Genomic DNA, 25,899 nt, shown 5'->3' with positions numbered 1-25,899 from the left:
TCTGTTTCATCTATCGACATCAGCCTGTTCTATGTACTTTGAGATGTCTGAAGAACCGAACAACCACTGGTGCAGGCGGTAGTACTGGGAGACATAATACCACATAGCATTTCCGGTGACACCCATTCTCGCCTATCCCAAAGTTGCCTACCTCCCTCCCCGGAAATAAGGAAATACGAAGTAGCAAATGCCACAATGACAAGTACACTTTCAAAATCTCTCTGCCTCTCTTCTGTCTTCCAAAAACCCGTGATGTGTGTCGTGATGCACTCACATCCTCAACCCCACCCTACGCCAAAACCCCGCTGAAATTCACCCCTGCTATCCACTCCGCCGGGCTCACTCACCATTGGCGATCACGAAACGTCGTCTGTGCGCCGCCTCAAAACCCTTGACTCGTGATCGAGCAAAACAGCTCACCACTTGTCCACCACAAGCTCCAAGCCATCCAGCAGCCTTCACATGACCGCCCAGAGCATCGACTTTCCAACTAGCCAATCGCGTGTAAAGCTTTGCCTCCTCCAAGCCCTGGGCATATCACCATGCTTGATACACGGTCCGAACTCGAGGACACCGAGTACAATGAGTTTGACGGCATTATCAACTTTCGTGATGTCGGCAAGACGGTGAATGCATTTCTGGGGAAGAAGTAGAGATGTCCACATTCTTACAAGTCGTGTAGATGCAGTGTGATTAACATTGATTCCATAGAGTACTCAAAGAAGGCATTCTTTTCCGTTCAGCCAAATTGGACGATGCTTCGTACAAAGACAGGATCCGTCTCACAGAGGTCTATGGCATCAAATCGGTGATTGATCTCCGGTCAAAGTACTGCCCCTATTTACTATCATTTCTTCTGATCATGAACTCTGAATGTACTTTTTGTTCATGTTACACTGGTCACGTTGCCAATGTCTTGGGTCCTGTATACCTAGACAGACTGCTTTCCACATAATGCTGTTGTATGTCTCTCATCTAATCTTATACTAACCTCCGCACAGAACCGAGCACCTCAACGCCCAAGAAAAGCACAAATTCCTCCAAAAGAACCTCCCCCTCAAAATCCCCGGCATCACCTACACCCGCATCATCCTCCCCTCCCGCCGCTTCGAGCTCTTCCTCCTCTGGCAACTATCCTGGTTCAACATCTTGTAAGACACCCTTTCTGTTACCTCGACCTATTCCACCATCAAGACCTCAAAACCAACCTCATCTTCACGTTTCATCCATCCTATTATTTCAACCTCTCTATACCCCCGGTAACTGACAAGAGAACCCAGTAAATTCCTCCTCCTCTACCCCCTCTCCCGCCCCCACGCAATCTCCCTAATCTCAACCCACGCCCTCGGCCCGCTAGGCCTCCCCTCCCTCTCCCTCAACACCCTCTCCCACTCCTCTCCCTCTATCTCCCTCTGCCTCTCCTCCTGCCTCTCCGGCCATCCCAAAATAATCCACTGCACCCAAGGAAAAGACCGCACCGGCCTCCTGACCCTCCTCATCCTCCTCATCCTCCACACCCCAGTCCAAGCCATAACTCACGACTACCACCTCACAAACTCTACCTCCCCCCTCATCCGCTCCATCCGCCTCGCCGAGGTCCGCGAGGTCGGCCTCCCCGACTCGTTCGCCGAGACAGACCAAGCCATGGTATCGTCGGTGATCTCCTGGCTGGACGCAACCTACGGGGGTGTGGACGGGTACCTGGATGCCATCGGGTTCGGGGAGCAGAAGCGGGAGCGGTTGAGGGAGATCCTACTCTGCCGGGGGGAGGATGATAATGATGCAAAAGACAAGGACGTGGGGATATCACCAGTTTCACCCTCGGCGTCGTCGTCGGATTTGGAGGAGGGGGATGTAATGGTAGTTCAGATGGGGAAGGAGGTGGGGATTTGAGATGGAAAAAACAAAGGCTGGGAAACGGGAAGGGGGTTCAAGAAACGTATATATATTCTTCGAGCGATACACAAACATACCTTACACATGGAGACAGGGTACATACAGTCAGGGTATACGATATCTAGCGTAGACAAGGAACAGACATAATCAAGCACATATTACCTCGAAACGGATATCAAAGTACCTGCCTGGTAATTGTTCATGACTGGATTTGGCTCCTTTTGATGGCATTTTGACGGCTGTCGGATGAACTGGATATTTGCAAATCCCCAAAGACGTACAAGACAAAATAACAATCAAAACTCTGGATAGGCATATCGTGAGGCTCAGACAAAGTCTTATTGCTACGCTGAAAATCATCATGCATGGTCACACGTCACCAATCACAACAGCCACCTGGCCAAAATCTGGTATCAGAATTCATTGATGTGACGCGTAGATGCCATTATCCGTTACGCCGATAAAAGTACCCACAACCAGTCGCTCTTTTCCCTTTTCCACTCCACCAGCAGCTTACTCCTTGAGTTGACCGAGGAAGTCAGCCTTGACGCGAACAGGCTTGCCCTCCTCCTTGACCTCGCCGAGCTTCTCCCTGGCAAAGGTGGCGGCATAGGGGTTAAGGCGGAGCTGAACCTGCTTGTTGCGCAGAGGGTTCTTCTTGAGGACGTGGCCACGCTTGGTCTTGGCCTCACCCTTGGGGGCGCGGAGGACTGACTGGATTTCGGAAGAGTTGATGAGACGGGTAAGGTCGGCGTTGGCGACAACGTTGGAGGGGAGGAAGAAGCCCTTCTTGGACTCGTAGACGGCATCAAGCTCCTTGATGGCGGCGGAAGTCCAGATGACGAAGCGGCCGAGGTGGCCACCGGGGGCGAGCTGGAGGAGGTTGAGGGCATCGACGGGGCTGGTCTCGACACCGGGGATGTTGCGGAAGCCCTGGACGAGCTCCTTGCCGTCGGTGCTGGGAGAGTAGACGACAAGAGGACCACGGCGCTGGCGGTGGCGGCGGCCTCTGAGCTTACCCTTACCGGCACGGAGCTTCTTGGAAGCCTTGACCTTCTCGAGCTCGGGACCGGCACCGACAGCCTTGAGGAGACCGACGGCAGCGGCAGTCTTGGAGGCAACACCGAAAGCGGCGGAGTCGATGACGAGGGGAACCTCGGGAACGGTAGAGACCTGGTGGCCACGGGCCATCAGGAGAGGAGCGACGGCAGAGGCAGCAAGAGCGGAAGCGGTAGCGAAACGCCTGTCAAAATCTGTTAGAAACCCAACGTCCCATATCTCCCCGGAATTTCGATATCACATACTTCTGGCCCTGGTTGACCTTGACGTGCCACTTGCGCCAGATCTTGGTAGGGGCGAACATGCGGCCGGAACGGCACATGTTACCGAAGGCGGCCTGACCGGCACGGTGAGTACCACCGCCGGAGACACGGGGGATACGGGCGACAGCGCGACCTAGATTTCATCCTCAATCAGCATTCCACACCCAACTTTTTGACGATATTCCCCCTCACTCCCCCCCCCCTCTCGTTTTCGTCTCGCATGGTGTTCCTCGTTTCCTCGTCTCCATCGACCGCCCAACCCCATATTTCCTTCCCCCTCTCTCTCCCGTGCTCCCCCGATTCCCACAACCCATAAAGAATTCGACTCACCAGTGCCCCAAGACTCGGCAGAGGTCTGGTGACCAGCCTTCTCGGAGACGGAGTAGGGCTGTCTCTTGTTCTTGGCCATGCCGGTGTGGACGTGCTTGACGATATCCGGGCGGATAGGGGCGCTGAAGACCTTGGGAAGGACCTCAGTGGCGCCGGTGGCCTTGCCATCGGCGCCGAGAACGGTGACAGTCGGTCTGGAGGCCATCTTGTCCGGTGCTGGGACAAGTGTCGAAAGAGGCTGTTAGTTTTTGGGTTCGAATCAGTTGGATGTTGATTTTGGGAGAGCTTCCGCAATTTCTCGTCGGGCTGGACAGGAGGAAGGGCGTTTGCTTACCTGGTCGGTGGGCTGGTTGTTGAAGTTCGAAAAAGTCGGGACCAAGCTGCAGCTCCAATTGAAATTTTGCAATATTTCGCAGAGCGTGTGCCCGTGGGGTCGCCAGTGCACAACCCACTGGCCCTAATCTGCGCTAGGCCGAAAGGGTGGCGGGGGTCCACCTGAGCCCAGCTGGCAACTCGGCTGGCAGGCAGCCGGCAGCACCGTCCTCACTTTCATCATCATCAAACTTCCTAAATCAGCATCAACCGCCATCACTTCACCATCGATGAAAAGCATTGGCGGCGTTAGGGGTGGTCTCTCTTCTGTCTTTCTCCTAACTCTGTAAACTATCTCTCAAACGTAAACATATCTGGTATCTTGCCTCCTCTATGTCTTCGAACAAAATATTCACAAAGAAACCATTCCTCTACTCTACAACCTTCAACTTCCTAATCAACTCCTGCACCTCCCCCTCCACCATCTCCTCATCCGCCCCCTCCCTCTTCATCTCCATCAACACCTTGTACCTCTTTTCAATCTCCACAATCGCCCTCATCCTCTCCAACACCTCCTTCTCCAAAAACCTCCAATCCGCACGCTCCGCCGCCAGCCTAAACACATTCCTCATCCTCTCACTATACAACTGACAACTCGCCAGCCCCTCCACCCTCTGCATGTGCTTGTAAAAGTTCCTCGGGATCTCCCCCTTCACATCCCCTCCATCCTGTCTGTCCTGTTCCAGCAACGGCACCACCACCTCCCAAAAACACTCCCCACAAACCGTCATCTCCGGCAGTCTCTCCATCATGAACCATTTCTTATTTCTCAACGGCGTGTTCCTCTTGCACTCCTCATAGTGAACCGTATCCCGTACCTTGTCCGCCAACAGCACCAAGTCCGGCGCCATCATCATCATGACAGCCTGATCGCTCACCCCCTCCAGATGGTCCCACAGATCCATGAACCGTTTTCTATCGGGGGAGTAATGCATTTCACATGTGCCCTTCATCGGCTCATTGTTATCCAATGGGACAAACACCCCCGCCAAGTTGGGCAGCAAGGCCTCGCAGGTTTTGGCGCACGAAGAGCAGACTTCGAACCCCGGGATGGGGCGCGGATGTCGCGAGTTGGGCGACAGAATGCCGTACCAGATTCTCGTGGCTCGTACACCTCCAGCGCAGGGCTGATGCCGAGCAGCGACCAGGGAGGCAGCTTGCAACAGGCGAAGGTCCGTATGGTTGTGTTTCAACGAGAGGATAAAGGCGATACGGTACCAGAACTGACTACCAAAGTCGCACGATACAGGCTGCTGGGGTGGCGGGGCAGGGAAGAACAGATGTTGGTATGTAGAATTGGCAAAGACATCTTTGTAGCAGTCGGGACAGATGATAAAGTTCTCTGCGCGTTGGAGCGTCATCCACTGCCCGGCTTCGGATGCTTTGTACGGCGAGGTGGGGTTCTGGAAGTGGCAGGTTGGTAACTGAGGAAGTAACCCTTTGCCTGCGTCCTCCAGATACCGGCGAACGGAAATGACCTGGGCGGCCGGGCTGGAAGTCTCATCAAGAGGATCAAAACGGCCATTTTGCCAATACATCACTGGTGATTTGGGATCAAGAGACGATTCTTGTCGCAGAATGCCGATTGCTGGGTTCTTGGCCTGCGGTCTTCTGCTGTCCAACCCGTTGGTCCTTCCAAGAGAGCCTGCCATCGATCCGGGCTGGGAAGAGGTGCTCATGCTGGCATCTCGGCCATGCCCCGTACCTCTCCGTCTAGGCGGCGAGGGCGAGTTTGAGCGGTAATCCGACCTGCCTCGGGTGTGTCTTGGGAAAGTTGCGTGTTGCGGACTAGGGTCTGGTGAATCATCAGTGGGGAAAGGCAAGGGCGAGCCGGTCCTTGGCTTCGGTGCTCTGGCTTGCTCAGGTGAAACCATCTCTGGAGGATACTCCGGCTCCATCGACGGATGCGTTGGATATGGCCGTTCTCCCCGGGGTTGCCGACGTCCACGGTGGTTATCATCACTAGAATAGTCATTCCTCTCGCGAGTGTTGGAACGGCCATGGCGTGCAACATAAGCTTGAGGGATTGGCATGCCTTCCCCGGCACGGTGGTTGCGATGTTGAGAACTTTGAGGCCCTCTTTGGGGTGAGGTCTCGGGTTTCTTCCGTGATGGATCAAAGTTGATGCCGGGCGCCATGAACGACATGATGTCATCAGCACCGCCGTCATCAAAGCCTTCGAAATTTCCAATAGGGTAGACCATCGACCGCGGCCTGTCTCGAGTTCGGTCATCACGGGGGGGTCCGCTGACAGTGGAGGATGCTCTCTTATGACCTCCGGCGCTAGGGGGATAACCAGGATCTAGTCGAGTTGATGATCCTCGGTTGCCAGATGTAGTTCTCGGATCGACCCGGTCACCTCTGGTAGAGGGACTTCGGGCAGATGCTGGGCTTTTTCCAGTGTCATAAGCCCGATATTCCCGGTCCCGCCTTGCACTGTTGGAATACTTGACGGCAGGCGTCAGGAGCTCATCGTCCCGTGGTGGCCCGGCTCTCGCGCTTCGTTCGTCTCGGGCGCTGGGGCGGTCCCGAGAGTCCTGGTCAATAACCGGTTTCTCCCTATCATGTCTACTGTCTGACCGGCGAACTCGAGCGGTCGGATCCTGATCACGCTCGTCGAGGTGAGTATCCAGACGGGGCAGATCTTGGTGGCTCTTTCGTCTGGGTAGCTCGGCAGGTTTCCTGTCGCCCTTGTCATCTTTGCTTTCCTTCTTGTCCTTTCCCTCTTCGTTTGGTGGAACGATCACATATTTCCGACAAGTGTTGGCCTCATAGTGCTCATCCTCGGCTGCGGACCCATCTTCCCCGGCTCCAGGAATAATCACAAATCGTCTCTCGGGGTTGTGCTCGTGAACCGGGAGCAAGAGAGGCTGTTGATCAACTTCACCGCGGTATGGGGGTTCCTCCTCAGACACTACGCCGGCCAGAGACTCTGCTGACTCCTTCGCTAGTGACTCATGCTCCTCTTCGACAAGTGGGCGGGGTGCTCGTTTGCTCTTGGGGACGCTGATATTTGATTGCGGTCGTACATCGCTGTAGTAAGACGGTGTCTCTCGGTATCTCGCGGGGATATCGTTGTATGATCGAGTTGGACCATCGTTGTATGTTTTGGGCGGTTCATCGTGGTAAGGCTTGGCTGGTCTATCGCTGTACTCTCTGGTCGGCCTATCGCTGTAATCTCCAGATGATGAATAGTTGTTGGACCTCGACGGCCGATCGTCTTCATAGGGACGACGGTCACTGCTCTCGTTAGAGACATGAGCTTCCAAGGTCTCATGATATACATACGGATGCGGGCTTCTTGAGCGCGAAGGGATGGTCCATGACCCAGTCTTGAGGAGAGTTTCGATGTTCCTATCGCCCATGCTTGCGTTTTGTTCAGAGTGTATCGGTGCTATGGTCCAGCGGGGTGGTTTGGGCTTGACCCTAGTGTAAATGCATCGTAAGGCGGGGTAGATGGAGTGGTGGGTTTGGTCGTGCGTGTACAAGGGGCGCTTGACAGACTCAAGCTGGACAAAGTGAGGTTGGGGTGTGTTTGGGCAAGCTATGAGCAAGTAGACAAGAGTAGAAGCTATCGAGAATCGGGACAGGGAGGAAATAGCGGAAGAGAAACAAACAGCTACGGCAAAGACCAAGTGGGGGGCCTCTGGTGGTGGTTGGTAGGTGCTGCAGTCCAGCTGCAGTATTCCTTGGTTGCAGCGTGTGGCCGCCAGTAAGGGAGATGGATTTGGGCAGGGGCGGCCTGCGCAATGGGGACCCGGAGGCCAGAATCACGATATTTATTGGTTCTCAGACACCGTTTTACAAGCGTTTACATTACCTTACAGGCGCCTGATGATGTGGACTTTCCCAGAGCCCATCAAGCCCAAGAGGCTACAAACAAGTGTCTGCGGCACTGTCGAGGGAAAGACAACATCAGACTGTCTGACAGCCGGTTGAAAGGGGCGTTCGAATGTTCTGCGAGATGACATCGTTCATCACATCACCCCTCCGCCGCACAGCTTCTGGGCTCTGCCCCTCAGTGCCCCTGCACGGACCCCTAGGGATCTCTTGACATAATGGTAACCCCACTTGGCGCTTCTCGCGCTCATGTTCTGGCCCGACCGACGACAACGACAACGATGGGTGAATCATGAGAAGATGCCTCACGATCCTCTCATGTGTGCTCAGCGAATGATCTTACACGACTTTGTCTATCGTGTTCCTGCCGTGGTTATGCATCGAGATGCTTGCCTGATGCATGCAACTGCACATCCGTCATCTCACAGGACCAATCACCACGGATCGGCTGGTTGCCATGTTCCAGCCACATCCAACATGACGGTCGTTTCAACGCTCCAAACCAGGCCTCCTTCGTCAACCGCCCCCAACACCTTGATAGAGAACAACTCCAGGGAAGCCATGGCTCCAGCACCATCTCAAACTTCATCTTTCTGGGACTTTGGTCTATCCTAGATCCTAGCAAGATATTGAGCTCATTAATCGCCAAGTCTTGCCTTCATCAACTCAGGTCATTTTCACGAGGGTCCCACGACCAGCTAAGCCCTACGACACTAAGCCTCTTTGGGAATCACATATCGTTCTCTTACACTTCCAGAAAACATCGGCAGCGACAGAAGCCACGCCAAACCACCATAATGTGCAGGTGCGGAGGTCGCTGATAGTGTAGGCTTTCCGTGAGGCTCTACGGACTTTATATTTTCTCCAAGAGCTTTCCCCATATGGATACCAGCAGATGTTGACCTGCGCGGTCGTTGATGGCATAGCAACCTGGCCACATCGGAATCCCACGACAGGTCGGTCGGTCGGTCGACTCCGGGCCGAAATGTAACGGATACCTCAGACAGTCTTACATAGCCTCGCATACTGCTCGCAGAAAGTCGAGATACCCAAAAGGATAGATGAATATGAAGCCCACGACTCACCCCCAACATGTTAAGAACCTCATTCGATACATCCTACCTATACTCTGGTCATGCATGGATCACAAATCATCGTATCGATATCTCCGATCTCAATGTCAGAAAACCCCATAGGTTTGCGCAAAACCAACCTGTTACCCAGCACCTATCAAAAGGAGGCTGTGGGAACGTCGTGCATGACACTACCTTCGACCAGACCCGAGATCCATGTTGGCGGGAGAAGAAACGACCTCCAAAAGGGCCAGACCATTCAGGTGCCTCTCGAGTACAATATTCGCCAAGTGCCATTTCTTAGCTTACGCGACGCTGTCCAAAATCTGACCCTTTTCCAGGAATGTTATGCCTGGATATTGACGAGGCTGCATGGCTTGGTCTGTGAGGGACTCTTTGCATGAGGCGGAGCCTTCAGGATGTCCCCTGACTGCTACAATCCAGCAACACTGCAGCCAACTGTTGGATCACTTTGTTCGAGGCACAACCTGCGCAACACACTGTTCTTTTGGATGAAGGCATATACGAGTGCTTCAGACTGGACACCAGCGGGGGCATCCTGTAAAAAGGCAAAAACATGCCACCATTTCTCAACCTATCCAGGCCGAGTGGAGAGAAGTGGAAAAAGTAAGTGACTGGAGCGCGATTCGAACGCGCGCCTCTTTCGAGACTAGAATACACCCTTCTATAGAAGAGAAGATACTGTGATCTTGAGTCTAGCGCCTTAGACCGCTCGGCCATCCAGCCTTGTTATTTGATGAAACATGGAGGTGGGAATAGCCACCATGAGGAAAATGTCAATTCCGAGGAGCAAGATCTGAAATATGCGGATCTGATCAAGTGAGACGAACTCAAGGACGAACCATGAAAGACAGTTCTGGACTTGAAAGCTAGACTGCTCGAGCAGTCAAAAAGTTTGTGCTTAACCCCGCATTAGCGCGGGGTCGCAAAAAGTGAAGCTCTCAGCAAATTACGCCATTCATGTCCAACCCTAACCCCCTCCCCGTTTACTTCCGTCTCGGTACCTCTTATCGCAAGCTCTTATCGAAATATTTCCCCAATCGCAACCCCAAGCTCACCTCGACGACGACGACAGCTGCCCCCGACTTCCACCCTCCCGACCGATCCCACGACGCAGGGGAATGGACCAATTGGTCAAATCACCACCATGGAGTTCCTAAAAGCCGCCTCCCTCCGGCGCCTACCGACCTCAAAATGGTCACTCACCACCCGCCGCCAGACCTGGACATGTACCTCCTGCCTCTCCTCCTCCTCCTCTCCTCGAAGGTTGACCACATCCCTCCCCCGACTCTCCTCTACCACCGACTTGCCCACCAAACCCTACTATGTCACCACCCCCATCTTCTACGTCAACGCCGCCCCCCACATCGGCCACATGTACTCCATGACCCTCGCCGACGTCCTCAAACGCTACCAATCCGTCCTCCACTCCCGTCCCGCAATCCTCCTCACAGGAACAGACGAACATGGCATGAAAATCCAGCAAGCGGCCTCCAACAAAGACATGCACCCCAAGCAATTCTGCGACGAAACCGCCGAACAGTTCAAAGAGCTGGCCTCTACAGCCCAGATATCGTACAACCGCTTCATCCGCACCACCGACACCGACCACATCCAAGCGGTGGAACATTTCTGGTTTTTGCTGCAAGAAAAGGGATTGATATACGAGAGTAAACACGAGGGATGGTATTCCGTTAGTGACGAGGCGTTTTATCCAGAAAGTCAGATCGAGAAGAAGATGGATGCTTTCACGGGGGAGGTTTTCATGGCCAGTGTCGAGAGCGGGAGTAAGGTTGAGTGGGTGGAGGAGAGGAATTACCACTTCAGGATGACGGCTTTACGGGAGAGGTTGCTGGGGTTTTATAGGGAGAATCCGGAGTGGGTGGTGCCGGCGAAGAGGATGGGGGATGTGGTGGATTGGGTTAGGAATCATTTGACGGATTTGTCGATTTCGAGACCGGCGAGTAGGTTGAGCTGGGGGGTGAGGGTGCCGGGGGATGCGAGCCAGACGATATACGTCTGGGTGGATGCTTTGATTAATTACATCACTGCGGCGGGGTTCCCGAACTGGCAGCCGGGAAGGAGGGAGGTGGGTGGGTGGCCGGCGGATGTGCATGTCATTGGGAAGGATATTGCTAGGTTTCACTGTGTGTATTGGCCGGCGTTGTTGTTGGCGTTGGAATTGCCGATGCCGAAGAAGGTGCTCACGCACGCGCACTGGACGATGAACAGGACGAAGATGAGTAAGAGTTTGGGGAATGTGGTCAATCCGATGTATGTCATGAATGTGCACGGGGCGGATGTGTTGAGGTTTTACCTCATGTTCGAGGGGGGGATTGGGAATGATGCGGATTATAACAATGATAACTTGCTGGTGAAGCACAAGAAGTATTTGCAGGGAGGGGTGGGGAATTTGTTGTCGAGGATAACGAGGTCGAAGCTTTGGGATCTGAAGGAGATTATTTCGAGATCGCCGAGGGGGAGGATAGAGTTCCCGGAGGACAACTTGGCGACGCTCCCGGCGATTGTGGACAAGCACATGGAGAATCTGGATCCTGTCTCTGCTCTGCGGGCCATCATGGAGGTCGCAACTCAGGTATGTCTCTTTCTTTTCCCTTTCTGAGAGCCTGTTCTAACCATGATAACCCCAGGCCAACGCCCTTCTCTCGGAAATAGAACCCTGGAGGCTAAAAAAGAGCACCACCCAAGAAGATCATGATCTCGCCGACGAAATGGTCTGCCTCGCAGCAGAGAGCCTGCGGGTTTGCGGTATTCTCCTACAGCCCTTCCTCCCTACCAAAGCAGACCAACTCCTCGACATGCTCGGGGTGTTGCCAGGAAACAGGACATTCAAAAACACCGAGCTCTTCTCAGACACTAGCTACGGAGTGCCAATAGCCAACCCCGGCAAGGGAAGGGAAGACAGTCTATTCCCTGCGTTATACCAAGGCCTACAAGCAGCCGAGGAGAAGCTAAGGACTGTCAAGAAGGAGAGAAAGGAAGCAAAGAAGCGGCAGAGGAAGGCACAGAGAGGGAAAGAGGTCGACGAGTGGTGGAAACCGGAGGCTAGTGGTGAGCAGTCATGAGCGAGAGAGGATGTATGATATTTGTATGATAAAAGATACCATGGGATGTTGGAGTTTTTATGCTCGAAGGAAACTCTTGAAAATAACAAGCTTTTGACACACAAACCATTGCTACGGTAGTTATTGTTGCATAAGAAAAGAGTTTCTGATGAGCGCTGTGTGGGTTTCACTTTGACGTCTTCAGACAACATCTGAGCATACAAGCGTGTGATGTCCTTGGGTGTTCCATCTCAAATGTTACAGGCTATCAAAAGCTGGGAAAACTCCATGCTTCAATATCGCCAAAAAAAAAATTGCCAGTTGCCAAAAAGTATAAACAAAGTCAGCTGCCAGCATAAACTTTCTCCCCAACCCCATGACCCTCTCTCTCACCACCCCTCTCAAGCCTCCCCGTCCCCCCCCTTCTGATATCTCACCACCCTCCCCCCCTGACCTCCCCCCTCGACCCACCCCTTGATATCCCTCAGCACAAACTTCACCTCCCCAAAATAATCCCTCGCCCCCTCCTGCACCCACCCAAGCTTATCCCTAAACAGCTTTATACTGCTCTCATTCCCCTCCCCAATCTTAACCATCAGCATCCCCAACCTCGGCACCTCCACCCCTTCCTGTCCCTCCTCAACCTTGTCACCAACATACTCCCTCATCACCTCCCCCCTATGTTCCCAAACCCAACCAACAAAAGCCCGCACCACCCGTTCCCCCAACCCCTTCCCCCTATTTTTCGCGTCTGCGATCATGATGTCCACCTCCCCTACCACCTCTTTTGGTATTGCTGGTGCGGGTGAGGAGGTGTACTCTTCTTCGGAGGGGTATAAAAACAGGTTGACGTCGCCGAGCATTTTGGGGGGGGTGTCGGCGTCATTAGGGATCGTGTTGGGAGGGGAAGGGGAGGGGGCCAAGGGGGAGCAGATGATGAAGGTGAGTTTGTCGGTTGATGTTCGCCAGGAGAGTTGGTTGGAGTATTCTTCTTCTAGGGATAAAGGTTCGCTGGCGGTGGCGAGTTGGATTTCCTAAAGGGCAGGGGCGGGGCGGGGGAGAGGGTTAATAAAGAATGGGGGATGTAGTGGGACGTATCTGGGGAGGGATAAATATACCGGGTCTTGCATCCATTGGTGGTAGGTTGGGACGTGGTGGGATTCGTAGGGGACGAGGAGGAGGGTGGGGGTGGAGATTGCTTTGGGCAGTGGGTGTTAATAGTGAGAAAATGAGAGGGCAGGGGAAAAGCTTGCCTATGTGTTCATTTAGCTTCATTTTGGCGGTTGAAAAGTGATAGGTGATGGTGTGTTGTGAGGGCTTGTGTGAGAAGGTGATCAAGTGAGTGAGCGGCAGAAACAGTTTTTTGTGGGGATCAACGAATGTGTGAGCGAGTGGCTGCGTGAGGCACCGCCAGTTCCACACACTTCATATCTCAAAAGAAACAAGCCATGATACTCTCAATTCAACGGTTATATTATTTTGCTCGTAAAACAGATCCAAAAAGAAAACCCAGTCAATTTTTCCCATCCCAAACCCGTTACTACCGTCATTTTGTGTCAAATCAAAACCCAAAAGTCTTCTTATACCCCTCCAAAATCTCCCAACTCACGTTACTCCCCCCACAAACAACAACAACCACGTTCTTCCCCTTCCACTCCTCATCCGACACCCCCTTCCCAACCTGCTCTCTCAACCACCTCCCCTGATCCTTATACACCCCCGCCAGCGTCGCCCCACAGCTCAACTCAACCATCACCCGTCCCTCATCTAAAAACCTAACACACGCCTCCGCAGCCTCCTTATCCGTCACGACCCCCGAGACAAACCCCCCCTTCATCTGCCGATACCACTCCCACGTCCTTTCACTGACCGTCCTAGCGCCCAAGCTCGTCGCCAAACTCGTAATCCCCTCCAGCGTGACCAACTCCCCCTTGAGCGTGCTCTGAAACAACGAATCCGCCCCCTCGGTCTCAAGCGCCACAACCTTGACCCCATCCTCCAACCCATGCTTGTGAACGCCCTCGCAGACACCGTTCGCCAACCCGCCCCCTCCAACATTACAAACCACCGCATCCATTTTTTGGCCTTCTGGCATCTGCCTAACCACCTCATCAATCAGGGTAGAAGCCCCGCGCCAGATGGCAGGGTGATCAAACGGGGGGACGTAAACATTCTCCACACCGGGGGTGTCCTTGGCGAGAAGTTCCTCGCGGAGAAAAGTGTCGGCTTCGATCCAGGACTGACCTTTCTGTACGACTTGGGCGCCGGCGTCTTTGAGCTTTTGGACCATGAAGGGGGAGGTGGAGAGGGGGACGACGATGGTGGCGGTGCTGTTGGGGAGGGAGAGGGAGGTGGTTGCGCAGGCCAGGCCGGCGTTGCCGCCGGAGGAGCAGAGGAAGTGGGTTTTTGTTGTTGGGGGGGTGGATTGGGAGGCTTCGAGCATCATGTTGCCGATTCCGCTAGGGAGGAGGGTTAGCGGTATGAACAAGGCAAGCGGGGGATAAGGGGGAAGGGAGAAACATACCGGGACTTGAACGACCCAGAGGGTTGGACGTTCTCTAGCTTGAGGTAGATGTTGCACCCGGCGTTGCGGGACATTTGGGCCGAGTAGATGAGGGGGGTTTCGATCCATGGCTGGAGGGTGTCTTGGGCTGTGGTGGTGGTGGTGGTGGTGGTGGTGGTGGTTGTCCCCTTGGTGGATGGGGGAGGAGAGGGCGCAGGTGTGGGAATGGAGGCCATGGTGACGATGGGAGTGGTCTTGGTGGTGTTTGTCGGATAGGGGAAGGGAGCATGAATGGAAAGGGGGCGTGGGAAATCCATCTTGATTGAGTAACGTAGGTATAAGTAGGCGGGCAACTGATAAGATTGATATGATAAGAAGGTGTGATAAGGAGGTAAGCTTTCAACCAGTTCAAAACTTCAGATATCCCGAGTCAAGACAGCGAGTCGGCTGTGATCATGAATCTTTGTTCCCTTCCTCTCCCGAGTCCGCTCCCGGGCCATTGGTCCTTTTATAAGTTTCTCAAAGCCTTCAATCGCCATCAAGGTGCTCTGTACATTACTCTGTACACATCTCACCGTTCTTCTCTCGTCGATTCCGTGCATGTTTCGGCATTGCGAAAACGACACAATTAGCCAACCGCTTGTTTCACCCAGGCTAGAAGCGTGATCTTGTGATCTAGAAGCTTTTTCCAGCTTTTCCCGCTATTACCTGATGGATTCCAGAGGGGGTGACATCCCGTGACAGGTTGGCTGCTACACAGGATACTCACAGACCCTCCGCCTTTTTCGGAAAAGTCCCCTAGTCGGCAGGGCGTGATCAATTTTTAGCACCGCTGGTGTCAACCGTTGTTTTGTCGGGCGGTGTCAAACACGGGAAGAGTGGACCAGTCCGCTTATTACCGGGGTTTGTTTCTCCAAGAGTCCAAACTCCCTTTTTTTCGGTCCACATTCTCCAACTTTTCTTCCTTCCCCTGTCTCCAATCTCCAATCTCCAACCTGTCATCGGTGGCCGTTGAGGCAGGTGTTGGATTTGTTGGTTTGGGAACAGAAATGTTGCAATCGGCATGTACTCTTCCTGCACAGCATGTACAGTCCGCGCCCTATGCCATTGGTCTTGTCTTGTCACGTCAGCAAGCTGCAAACTGCCCTTGCATGAGATACTACCGTGGCCTCAGCATGAGCCTCGACAACGACACGATTGCGAATTTTGGTGTCTGGTTGGCCAAAATGTCACCGTGACCAAACACCAGTTTTGCTGACACACGCCAAGTCCAGGTGTTCGATCCAGCTGTTCAACATTCGCATCCCCCTCACCCATCAATGAACCCGCACTTTGCCCTCCTCTCCCGGTCATACTCCTCATAGAACCCCCTCCAGACCAGCTTGTCAGGGCAGTCGTCCTCCCCCCTTCCCCTTCTTTTTCTCCTCCTCTCCTCCTCCTTCTCCGCCTCCTCACAGCTCGGCAGCGCATCCCTCCACTGCCGATCAGTATGGAACATCCAGGGCTTTGGCAACGGCCAGTCGCTAAAATGGACCAGAAAGCTTCTTTTGACCTCCGCAACCGCGTCCCACTGCTCCCCATCCTCCCCATCCTCCCCTTCACCGACCAGGTACCTCGAATGGTCCTTTGATCTGAACTCCCCCGTCAGCAACGCCAGTCCCCGGTGCGGCAGGATCATCGCCGAGCCCTTAAACAGCCTGTTCACCACCTCCATGTCAAACTCCCCCGAGTCCATGGCGTCCTTGACGATCCTGTCATGGCGCCTGGTGTTCGGCTCCAACAACATGACATGCGATCCCAGAATCTGCTCGTTGATGGAGAGAGAAGTATTCCTCAGATCCCCCAACCAATACGCCCTCGGCACGGCAAGAACCGCCCTCGGCGCCTCGAAGTAGTGGTCCATGTTGTTCAGCACTAGCGTGTCTGAATCAAATGCTAATACGCGAGTGTAGTCGACCAGGGAGAAGGCGTGGAACTTTGTGATGGAAGCTCCCCAGGTGGCATCACCGTTTGGGAGCTGCAGCACGGGGGAGGGGTGCAGGTTGATGTGCGGGTATTCGGTTCTGATCTTGTTCATGATGCGGAATCGCCTCGCGGAGACGGCTGATTTGCCCTCGGAGTTCCATGTGTCGGGGTAGATCAGTGCGAGCTGGTGTTTTGTGTTGAATTCTTTTAGTCGGGAGAAGTTGATCATCTTTTCCTTTCAGTCAGCACACCCACTTTCCCTATGTTCCTGAGGACAGAGGAAAGAAAAAAAAAGAAAAAAAAAAGAAAAAAAAAAGAGAAAAAAAAAGAAAAAAAGAGAGAAAAAAAAGAAAAAAAAAAAGGAAGAAAAAAAGAAAAAAAGTAAAAACTTACGGCATTGCAGAGGTAATCCAGATCGGTGGTGTACTGCACATAGGCAAACTTGGCCTCCTCTTGCACTCTTGTCCGGTTGTAGACCACATTCTGTATCGTTGAAAACGCAGGTTTCTTTTCCTGCCCCGTCAGCGACCTTGCCGCTGATTCCAGGGCGACATGGCCGTCGTATTTGACTGTAAAGAACGAGACAACGACGATGAAGCCGAGGACGGCTGTGAGGGTGATGATTCGGCGGGAGAGGAGCATCGCGACTAGTTGTCGGTGGGCACAGAGTCGGGCCTGAGAAATGGCCAGACCACCGGGAACAACGTGCTGTCAATGGAAAAGCCGCTCCTACCCTATCTTATGTGTCCGGCGACCAAGATGCAAAAGCCGCGTGCATACACCTGCTCATTTTGTTTTTGTGCCCAACCCCAAAGCACAAGACCCCTGCTCCATGGCAACTTTTTTATTCCCCATCGTATCTAAAGCTATATCTCTTGGCAGGAGTCGAAATACGGTTGCCTGGAAAGGCTTCTTCTTGTACCAATGTCGTGCAACAAAGCCATGATGGGTGGGTTCATCGTGAGATTTTTGAGCAGTTTGGTGTTGAGGTGCCGGGGGAGTGGTTCATGCGTGGGAGGGTGACGCGTAATGATGCTGTGTAGGGGTCTTGGCGGGAGTTTGGGGGACGGGGGTTGGATACGGATGCCAAGAGGGGGTTAGAGGTTTGGGTTCGTGTTGGTGGTTGAGGGTGAAGAGGTGATATCGATAGGGCTGTTGTTCTGGTCGATGTCGAGGTGGGTTTGGAGGGTTATGGTGTGGGTAGTTGGGAGGTTTGCCCTGGCAACGGGGTTTGCTAGTAAGGTGGTGTTTACCCCTGAGCCCCTGAGTGGATGGAAAGACATGTGTCAGTTTTCTAGTGGCAGACTGCGAGAATTGTGCTTGCCCACGTTAAAGAGAAGCTCCGAGCCTGTGTGCTACTGGTGTTGATGGATGCTGAAGAATGAGAGTCGGGAAGTGGACACATGTAGTTTGCTTCTTTACAAAAAGAGTCAAAACATGTCGACATGTCGACAAAGATAGCCCTGCCGAAATGCCTGGATACCCAATCCATCGACTTTGAGAGATCCATCTCCTTCTCCTGTTCTGTGTATGCAGAGATCAAACACGAAAAACGGTGGCCGTCATGGAGAATGCCGCCGCCGAGCTGACCCGGAGCAAAGGCGCTCAAGCGGGCCGCCTGGTGTGAGCACATGGTGAAGAGGGCCGACCTGTGAGCTCTGGCGGGGTTCGTGAAAACTCCGCACTTCAGATCATATCTCCGTTTCTTTGTGGTCAAAACAAGATTTGATATGGCCTTTGCTATCAGTGGCTGGCTGACTTGGCTCGCTCCTTCCCCAGAGCCATATCTGGCAAGAGCAATTTGAAGGCAAGTTGAGGCTCTTTTCCTGAGCTACAAAGTTGGGATGGATTTCTGGATTCAACGTCGCCCAGAGTCCAGCACACCTACACTCAACCCGATTCTGCAGAGGACGTGGTGGCTCCTACTCCATTCCTGGTCCAGCCCTGGCCTACATTTGACATTCATACAGCCCAAGCTTCCCTTTATCACCCCTTTTTGTCCACCCCCCCTTTTACAAGCAATCACCATCGAAGCTATTTTCCGCCTGCCAACCAAGCTTTTTCACAGCACAGCTATCATATGTGGCTCCTTGATCCAGGAACACCTTTCAAGGTCAAGATGGCAGGCACATGCTTTATCTTTATCTACTAGCTTTGACCCTGACCTGGCGAACTGTTCTTTTTTTACTTTCGTTGACTGTGATCTATCCATCCTTTTCATCTCAACCTTGACCCAAAAAACTAACTCTTCCACAGCACCCATCACCACTCTTCCCTTTTCTTTTAACCATCAATACACACTCCAGGTGCTTTCTTGTGCTCTGGTCAGGACATACCACTCCATTCCTGACTGTCAGCATTCATAACAGCACCTCCTATCATCATCGTCTTCCAATACACACGTCAAGTGTCACCGATCAAACAACCCCTTTTACACAATAACCCCTTACCTAGGTACACAGCTCCACACCACCAGCCACCTTCCAGAAACAGCAGGCAAAAACCCCCTTTTTCCCCTGGAAGATCGTCTTTGACCTGATTAAAAGGGGCTCGGCGACACGAATTCACATCAGTCAGGATTCAAGTCTGCACAACACGGCGAAACTCACCCCAGCGCGGGTCTCGCGGAGCAAGCCGATAGCCCGCATTTTAATCTACCGGTTTTCACTCGCTTCCTTGCTCTTCTTCACATATCACTTCAGCAGAGATTTTTTCTCTCTGGACTCAATTCATTTTTTTCCCGTCTTTTTGCACAGCAGGCTTTTCTACTAGCGAGACATCAACGGGTTATCCTGGGCAATTGATATTGGCGGCAAGACATACTCAACGGCTTAACAAGAGAATATAATTATTATCAACGAAGAGGTATGCAGGATGTGTGCAAGTGTTTGGTAGCAGTTTTACTGATCTTTCTGGGCAGCTCAGCGTCGAGAAGTGGTCCAGTCTATTTGACAAGCCTGGCACCAGCCCACTGCCATCTCTCCCGGCAGACTAAACACCATAGTGGTCTTCACTACGAAGCTATCAGCATCATATCAATTGGATTGATACCAAGAAGAGAGGTCACTCAGCTTGTCGTATGACATCTGGCGGTTCTCATATCAACACACATTGATCCCACCCCAAAGGACACAGCAAAAACACAGCAAGTTCAGCCCCCAAGCACAAGCCGACATGTCGTTTCGATTTATCGCCTCCCACAGGCAGGGAGGCACCAACAACACTCCGGGCGGGAGAAATATGCCCCCCTCCTCCTCCGGGGCTGGGGCTAGGATCACGGGCGGCAGCAATGTTAGCTCCAGCAGCAGCAGCAGCTTTAGAAACAACCCCCCTGGTCACTCCGCTGCTGCACCGAATCTCCAGAGCATAGAGTTTGCCAGATGGATCTTTGAGCAGCAGCGGACTGTGGAGATGGGGGTCAGGAATGAGCAGTCGTTGTTGTCCTCGTCGTCGCCGCCCGTTATTGTTATTAGCGATGACGAAGAGGGTGGCGGTGGTGGTGGTGGTCGGCGGTCCAGTCGGTCGATTCGGTCTGTCAGGAGAAGCGGCATGGCTGTCAAACGGCGAATCGACCTTGTTGATGGTGCTGATGGCGATACCATCGTTGCCCGCCCCCCCGGCGTTGGTGTCAACAGGGGCTCTGAAATCATCGACCTCACCAGCCCCTCTCCTCCCCCTCTCCCTCGTGCCCCGAAAAGGCAGCGCACCACCACCACCCGGTATCAGGACCAAAACGAGCCAGAGGAAGAAACGGGTGATGATTTGAGGTGGGAGATTCATGCCCTGCTGGGGGAGCGATATTCCCATCCCCGTCGTCCCCAGCCTCGTCCCCAACCCCGTCCCCCTGCTCCGGTGGTTGAACCCTCTCCCGCCCCGAGTCCCGAACCGCAAAAACCAAAGCACCTCCAAACCCTCCCCCTAGAAATCCTAACCAAAATCTACCGCCACCTTCTCGTCTCCCCCAAACCCATCCCCGTCAAAGACCTCTTCCAAGAAGTCATCCGCGCCCCCCCCCGCCGCACCCGCACTCGCAATCCTCCCACCCCCCGACGCGCCGTACTGGCGATGGGGGAGGAGCCCGAACGGGAGTTCTCAATCGAAATCGGAATCCTCCTAGTTAACAAACAAAGCTTTGCCCAGGGCATACAAATCCTCTACGGGGAGAACACCTTCAGCTATCTCCTCCGCGACCCAAGCGCTGCCCGCACAGGTGGAGCGGCAAGAAGCAGAAGAGACGGGCAGAGAAACAGGATTGACTGGTCCCGTTACGGGAGCTTGGTAAGACAGGTGGAGATTGAGATGGAGCGGAACCGGACGGGGGGGGAGTATGCTAATCTTTTGAGGCGTGCGCTCGAGAAACTGAGGGGGTTGAGGTTGAGGGAGTTGGTTTTGAGGCTTAGTCCTTTGTATGAAAGGGAGGGGGAAGGGAGGCATCTGAGTGTGGTGAGTTTGTTTGGACGGAACGCGCCGGTTATGAGGGCGTTGAGGGGGGTGGAGGTGGATTTTTTGAGGGTGGGGGTTAATGTGAACAGTCATTTGATTGACGGGGAGGAGGAGGATGAGACCGAGGGTGAGGAAGAGGAAGGGGAGGAGGAGGATGCGGTCAGGCCCAGGCGGTGGGCACTAGAGATGGGGATTGATCTTAGGTGGGTGGGGAGGGAGATGGAGAGGCTGAGACGGGAGGGGGTGGTGGGGGAGGGGTGGGAAAATGATGAGATCATCAAACAGGCGAGGGTGGAGAGGGGGAGGAGGGCGGAGGAGAATTTGGGGAGGCTGAGGAGGTTGATTGAGGAGGCTTGTGAGATGCCTGAGAATGTGGTCAAGTTGGGGATGAGGGGGGGGTTGTGGAAGACGGTGGAGGAGGCCGAGAGATTAAGACAAGAGGAGAGGAAGAGGATGGAGAAAAAGTTTGATGTGGATGGGTATGATGATTTGGATCCGACCCGGAAGGATGTTGTTGAGTTGAGGAAGAAGGTTAGGGAGGAGGAGGAGGAGGAGGAGAAAGAGAAGGAGGAGGAGGAGAAGGAGGAGGAGGAGAAGGAGGAGGAGGAGGATAGTAATGATGAGGAGTATAGTGACGCGGAGAGTGAGGAAGAGGAGGACAGTGATGAGGAGGATGACGATGATGACAACACGGACAGCGATGAAGAGAGCGACAGTGATGACGACAGCTATGATGATGATGATGATGATGATGATGATGATGATGATGATGAAGTGGTGGTGGAGGAGGAGGAGGAGGACTGGGTCGAGATCAAGGACATTCCCCTTTCCAGAAGGCTGAAGAGCTTGGTCATCAGCATTGACAAGGTCGGGGGCGGGTGGAAGTGCTTCCGGATCTGAAAGGGGGCTAACGGGCATAAGTTTATTATTTTTAGGCTTTGGCTTATCATCTCTACGCGTTGAGGTTTTGTTTCGACGCATTGTTTCTACATTATCAGGCATCAAAAATGGGACATGGGGCGTTGATTTTATCAAACGAGGCATCCGGTTCGGGAAAACAGGGCGTTCGGTCACGGAGTTTCATGCATCACTTTGGTTGCTTCGTGGGTTATCAGTTGCTCAACAGGCCCCCTGAATGGTCAAGGCATGACAGTTGCTAGGCAACCATGATTTGAGGATATCAAGACCTCAAGACGTTGATGGGGATGGCAAGAATTGATAATAACAATGAAAATTGCCTTGATTTAACTTGGTATTTCCCGTGAGTGTTTGTCACGAGATTGGGACGAACGGGACGTGATTAGACCCCAGGAACAAGATGAATCGACATCCTCAAATTCTGGTGAGGTTGCCATATTTAGATTCCCAAGTCTCATCCTCCGGCTATGCTAACAACGCTAATATAAAATATCTTCCTCTAGTCTTACGATGCGGCCGAAAGTCTGACCAAACTTACGTCCAACGTCTCGGTATCAACCAAGACCACCTCTTTCGTCTCACTAAACTTTGGCACCAAAACCAACCTGACCATCTGCCCGTCCGGCCCCTCAATGACCTTGCTGCCAAACTTTGGCTGCGAACCCACAAAGTACAAGTGTGGGCACTCCTTCATGACGAATGGCTCGTCATCCTGGAATGGATATGACCAGAGTGTATCTGGGGCGGTAGGGGCAGAACACCTCCACCTGCACATGGCCTCCATCAGGCCGAGGCGATCTGGGTCCTCGATGTACTTGCAGATGTCATCCAGGTTCTGACCAGAAGTGCCCAGCACGCGCCAGCCTTCAATTTCTGATTCGAATGGGTTGGTTGTTGCGTCTAGCCACCCTGCCTGGTCAGGATGGGTAGGTGTTGGGCCATAATACCTGGACTCGGGGAACATGGCAGAGTGGATTGGTTGTTGAGGATAAGAGATGTTGGCGGGGTCGTTGGCGCCAGGGAGCAGGGTTATTGGTAAGCTAGGGAGAAGCTCGTTGAGGAAGGAGTCGAGGAGTTGCGACGGGGCGGGATTGTATGAGGAGGCGTCGTAGCCGTATTTCTTGGCGTGTGTCTTGGTGTTGGGGTTGTTGGAGTGAGGGTCTGAGGAACTGGCTTCGGCGATGGAGTTGCCTGCTATTATCAGGCGAGAGATCTTGGATTGTTCGTTGGATTGTGTCTCTGGGTCGAGGGCTTGGGCAGCAAGGAATTCTCTCAGGACTTTCAACTCGGCACTGTAGGCTGTAGAAAATCCCGAGAACTCAAGGCCTGATATGATGGCGATCTTTTTGGAGGGAGAACCAACATCAACCATGGAGACATCTTCAGATTTGGGTTTCTTGTCGGACAGGGCCCACCGTGGTGGTTGTGGTGGAAGGTCGGCAAACTTGAGATCAATCACTTCGAATTCACCGTTGGCATTCTCTGTACCCATGACGGCGATGATGCAGCCAGTCACCAGGAAGTAGTTCTTGAGGGGTTCGCCAACGAGTCTGATGCGACCGGAGTCGTCTTCGAGCATGACTTGGTCCTTGCCATCTTCCGAGTAGTAGTGGCCGACAGAGGTCGGGGCTGAAATCCAGCGCTGAGTATCATGTTAGCCTGAAGTCAACATGAATCTCACACAGAGACAGAGGGCGGCTTGCGTCTTTGGACACGTCCTCGAGAATACTTGGCTTCAGGGGCATGTCCATGTAGACCGTCCCTGCCACCCAGCACAGCTCTCCCTGGCGCACATCGAGAACCCGCTCGACCTTCTTTGCATTTTCACCTCCCAGCACTGTATCATCCCATGCTTCGTGAGCGATCTGTTCCACAGCAGGTTTGATCTTGGTCAGGCGTAGGAAGTATATATCGGCAAACTGTTGTTGGTATTGTCGGGCTTTGGGCAGCGCAAATGTATTGAGTGACTTGTAGTTGGAAGGGGCTCTCTCCAGGTCGGTGTTCTTGAAGTCGGTTCTAGGGCGCACAAGTTAGTGATGTTTTTCATTGGAATTGATGAGAGACTTGCTCCTACTTTGGTGGTGCCTGTAGCAGACCGAGACCGGCAATATCTTCGAGCTTCACCATGATGGGCTGTTCCTGATGCACTTTCAGGTTACTGTCTGGTGTTTCTGGGTCGCCGAGAACATGCACTGGAGATTCAAAGCCCAACTTAGCAAGACGCGCAGACGCGGTAGACGCGTCCTGATGGCCTGTAATTAATTGAGTTCTGGCCCAAAAAGGTGCCCCGCTAAATAAGGCTTGCGATAAGATAAGCCTGCCGTGGGGTTTCAAATCGCTGAACTCGAGCTGCAGGGACAAAAAAAAAAACTTGAGACTGAATGCGATCCCTGCAACAGTAGCTTGATTTTTGCACCAGAGGACCATAACTCGACATCTTTCATTATTAGCCCTCTGTTTTGACCCGATCTTCTCCAGTACCTCTAGAGCAGGTCCAATTGATTCCCTCTTCAACCATCCACACCCTCAGATAACCACAATGGACGAGCCAATGAACGATGCGCCCGGCGCCCAGGTCAAGGTGACCTTCACCACCAACGAAGCCGATCTCCAGCTCCCAGAAGAGAAGAGACAACTCCTCGTTCCCGCCGATATCCGCCGCTATGGCCTCTCTCGTATTCTCAACTCGGACCTGATGCTCGATTCAGGCTCCATCCCCTTCGACTTCCTCGTCAACGGCAGCTTCCTCCGGTCCAGCCTCGAAGACTACCTCAACTCTGAGGGCCTGTCCCTCGAAACGAACCTCACACTCCAATACGTCCGCTCCTTAATACCCCCCGTATTCGAAGCCTCGTTCGAGCATGACGATTGGGTTTCATCTGTTGATGCCCTCACTGCCACATCCCCCGCCGGCCGCTGGTCAGGCGAGAACTTCTCCCGCGGCCAAGAAAGGATCCTCTCGGCCAGCTACGACGGTCTCCTCAGAATATGGAATGCCTCGGGTGAGGTCCTCGTTACCGCCCCCTCGGCCAGCCACGGCGGTCACTCCGCCAGCATCAAAGCCGCCAAGTTCATCTCCTCCACTCAGATCGCCTCGACCGGCATGGACAGATCAGTCCGAGTGTGGAAGTACACCGACCCGGGCGCCTCAGGCCAAGCAGAACTCAAGCCCACCCTCGAGCTCTACGGTCACCGCGCCAGCGTCGACTCTCTCGAAGTCCACGGCCCCTCCAAGCGCCTCCTCACCGCATCCGCCGACGGCTCCGTCGCTCTCTGGTCCGCCTCCAAGTCCTCCTCCCCTGAGGCCGACGCCTCCCTCCTCCCTAACGCGCACACTTCCAAGCGGAGGAAGGTTGCCTCTTCTGTCACCACCCCCCAGCGTGGCCCTCTCTTCCTCATGCAAATCCACAACGCCCCCGCCACAGCTGCCGTCTTTGACCCAAGAGACCACACAGTAGGCTACTCCGTCTCGCAAGACCACACGGTCAAGACGCTCGACTTGACCACTGGCTCTGTCGTTGCCAACCTCACCCTTTCTCACTCTCTGCTGTCGTTGTGCGCTATTCCAAGATCGAACGGCGCACCCCTGCTTGCTGTCGGCACGTCGGCAAGACACATCACGCTCGTCGACCCCCGCGCCTCTGCTGCTACGACGAGCGTGATGACGCTGAGAGGGCACACGAACAAGGTTGTCGCTTTGGCGGCCAATCCGGAAAACGAATACTCGCTTGTGAGCGGGAGCCACGACGGGACGTGCAGGATTTGGGACTTGAGGAGCGTGAGGCCTGCTAGTGGGGGGGAGAGCGAAGGGGGGGGGGGGGTAATGTGAGCGAGCCGGTTTATGTTTTTGAGAGGGAGAGCAGGCAGGGGAAGAAGAAGAGTGTTGCTGGGGAGGGGGCGAAGGTGTTTGGGGTTGTGTGGGATAGGGAGTTGGGGATTTTGAGCGGGGGGGAGGATAAGAAGGTGCAGGTTAATCGGGGGAGGGATGTGGTTAGGGAGTAGGGGGAGGGAGCAAGGAGGTGATGAAGGGGAAGAAGAGAGAGAGATAGTAAGAGGGAGGTTATACCCATAGTAGGTGGTTGATTATTTGAAATGTATACCAAGTTTGAATTGTGGGTTGTTTTTGCATCTGGTTTGATGTGATTTGTTAT

The 25,899-nt window shown here is 53.6% G+C and overlaps 10 protein-coding genes and 1 non-coding gene across 11 annotated transcripts; 4 read left to right on the top strand and 7 right to left on the bottom strand.

Moving 5' to 3' along the window:
* The first annotated feature begins 25 nt into the window (after nucleotides 1-25).
* QC762_205925 (uncharacterized protein) lies at nucleotides 26-2,069 on the top strand. The gene is made up of 4 exons (XM_062887489.1): nucleotides 26-649; nucleotides 712-828; nucleotides 1,002-1,151; nucleotides 1,281-2,069. The coding sequence occupies exons 1-4, from the start codon at nucleotides 543-545 to the stop codon at nucleotides 1,891-1,893; spliced, it is 987 nt and encodes a 328-aa protein (XP_062745603.1). The 5' UTR covers nucleotides 26-542; the 3' UTR covers nucleotides 1,894-2,069.
* Nucleotides 2,070-2,213: 144 nt separating this feature from the next.
* Nucleotides 2,214-3,951, bottom strand: RPL4B (60S ribosomal protein L4B). The gene is made up of 3 exons (XM_062887488.1): nucleotides 3,549-3,951; nucleotides 3,201-3,351; nucleotides 2,214-3,139 (listed from the first exon to the last, which is right to left on the bottom strand). Exons 1-3 carry the CDS (start codon nucleotides 3,751-3,753, stop codon nucleotides 2,410-2,412), a joined length of 1,086 nt encoding a protein of 361 aa, XP_062745602.1. The 5' UTR covers nucleotides 3,754-3,951; the 3' UTR covers nucleotides 2,214-2,409.
* A 340-nt stretch (nucleotides 3,952-4,291) lies between these two features.
* Nucleotides 4,292-7,285, bottom strand: QC762_205910 (uncharacterized protein; the record flags this gene model as incomplete). Its single annotated transcript, XM_062887487.1, has 1 exon — nucleotides 4,292-7,285. The coding sequence occupies one exon, from the start codon at nucleotides 7,283-7,285 to the stop codon at nucleotides 4,292-4,294; it is 2,994 nt and encodes a 997-aa protein (XP_062745601.1).
* A 2,180-nt stretch (nucleotides 7,286-9,465) lies between these two features.
* QC762_0037530 lies at nucleotides 9,466-9,580 on the bottom strand. The gene has a single exon. It is a non-coding gene; the product is annotated as a tRNA-Leu (tRNA).
* Nucleotides 9,581-9,890: 310 nt separating this feature from the next.
* MSM1 (methionyl-tRNA synthetase) lies at nucleotides 9,891-12,060 on the top strand. Its single transcript, XM_062887486.1, has 2 exons — nucleotides 9,891-11,450; nucleotides 11,506-12,060. Exons 1-2 carry the CDS (start codon nucleotides 10,002-10,004, stop codon nucleotides 11,938-11,940), a joined length of 1,884 nt encoding a protein of 627 aa, XP_062745600.1. The 5' UTR covers nucleotides 9,891-10,001; the 3' UTR covers nucleotides 11,941-12,060.
* Nucleotides 12,061-12,177: 117 nt separating this feature from the next.
* On the bottom strand, nucleotides 12,178-13,194 carry QC762_205890 (uncharacterized protein; the record flags this gene model as incomplete). The annotated part of the gene is made up of 4 exons (XM_062887485.1): nucleotides 12,178-12,344; nucleotides 12,419-12,953; nucleotides 13,038-13,117; nucleotides 13,173-13,194. 4 exons carry the CDS (start codon nucleotides 13,192-13,194, stop codon nucleotides 12,178-12,180), a joined length of 804 nt encoding a protein of 267 aa, XP_062745599.1.
* Nucleotides 13,195-13,349: 155 nt separating this feature from the next.
* CHA1 (catabolic L-serine/threonine dehydratase) lies at nucleotides 13,350-14,739 on the bottom strand (the record flags this gene model as incomplete). Its single annotated transcript, XM_062887484.1, has 2 exons — nucleotides 13,350-14,378; nucleotides 14,444-14,739. 2 exons carry the CDS (start codon nucleotides 14,737-14,739, stop codon nucleotides 13,481-13,483), a joined length of 1,194 nt encoding a protein of 397 aa, XP_062745598.1. The 3' UTR covers nucleotides 13,350-13,480.
* A 992-nt stretch (nucleotides 14,740-15,731) lies between these two features.
* On the bottom strand, nucleotides 15,732-18,009 carry GNT1 (N-acetylglucosaminyltransferase; the record flags this gene model as incomplete). Its single annotated transcript, XM_062887483.1, has 2 exons — nucleotides 16,781-18,009; nucleotides 15,732-16,616 (listed from the first exon to the last, which is right to left on the bottom strand). The coding sequence occupies exons 1-2, from the start codon at nucleotides 17,027-17,029 to the stop codon at nucleotides 15,732-15,734; spliced, it is 1,134 nt and encodes a 377-aa protein (XP_062745597.1). The 5' UTR covers nucleotides 17,030-18,009.
* Nucleotides 18,010-19,561: 1,552 nt separating this feature from the next.
* Nucleotides 19,562-21,730, top strand: QC762_205860 (uncharacterized protein; the record flags this gene model as incomplete). Its single annotated transcript, XM_062887482.1, has 2 exons — nucleotides 19,562-21,581; nucleotides 21,606-21,730. 2 exons carry the CDS (start codon nucleotides 19,562-19,564, stop codon nucleotides 21,728-21,730), a joined length of 2,145 nt encoding a protein of 714 aa, XP_062745596.1.
* A 523-nt stretch (nucleotides 21,731-22,253) lies between these two features.
* cdc1 (DNA polymerase delta small subunit Cdc1) lies at nucleotides 22,254-23,875 on the bottom strand (the record flags this gene model as incomplete). Its single annotated transcript, XM_062887481.1, has 3 exons — nucleotides 22,254-23,390; nucleotides 23,452-23,764; nucleotides 23,823-23,875. The coding sequence occupies 3 exons, from the start codon at nucleotides 23,873-23,875 to the stop codon at nucleotides 22,254-22,256; spliced, it is 1,503 nt and encodes a 500-aa protein (XP_062745595.1).
* Nucleotides 23,876-24,287: 412 nt separating this feature from the next.
* On the top strand, nucleotides 24,288-25,577 carry YTM1_2 (ribosome biogenesis protein ytm1; the record flags this gene model as incomplete). The annotated part of the gene is made up of 1 exon (XM_062887480.1): nucleotides 24,288-25,577. One exon carries the CDS (start codon nucleotides 24,288-24,290, stop codon nucleotides 25,575-25,577), a length of 1,290 nt encoding a protein of 429 aa, XP_062745594.1.
* Between the last annotated feature and the right edge of the window lie 322 nt (nucleotides 25,578-25,899).

Source organism: Podospora pseudocomata, assembly GCF_035222375.1.
Source record: "Podospora pseudocomata strain CBS 415.72m chromosome 2 map unlocalized CBS415.72m_2.2, whole genome shotgun sequence".
In the NCBI taxonomy this organism is placed as follows: domain Eukaryota; kingdom Fungi; phylum Ascomycota; class Sordariomycetes; order Sordariales; family Podosporaceae; genus Podospora; species Podospora pseudocomata.
The sequence above is the reverse complement of the archived record's forward strand: the minus strand, read 5'-3'. Positions and strand labels throughout refer to the sequence as shown.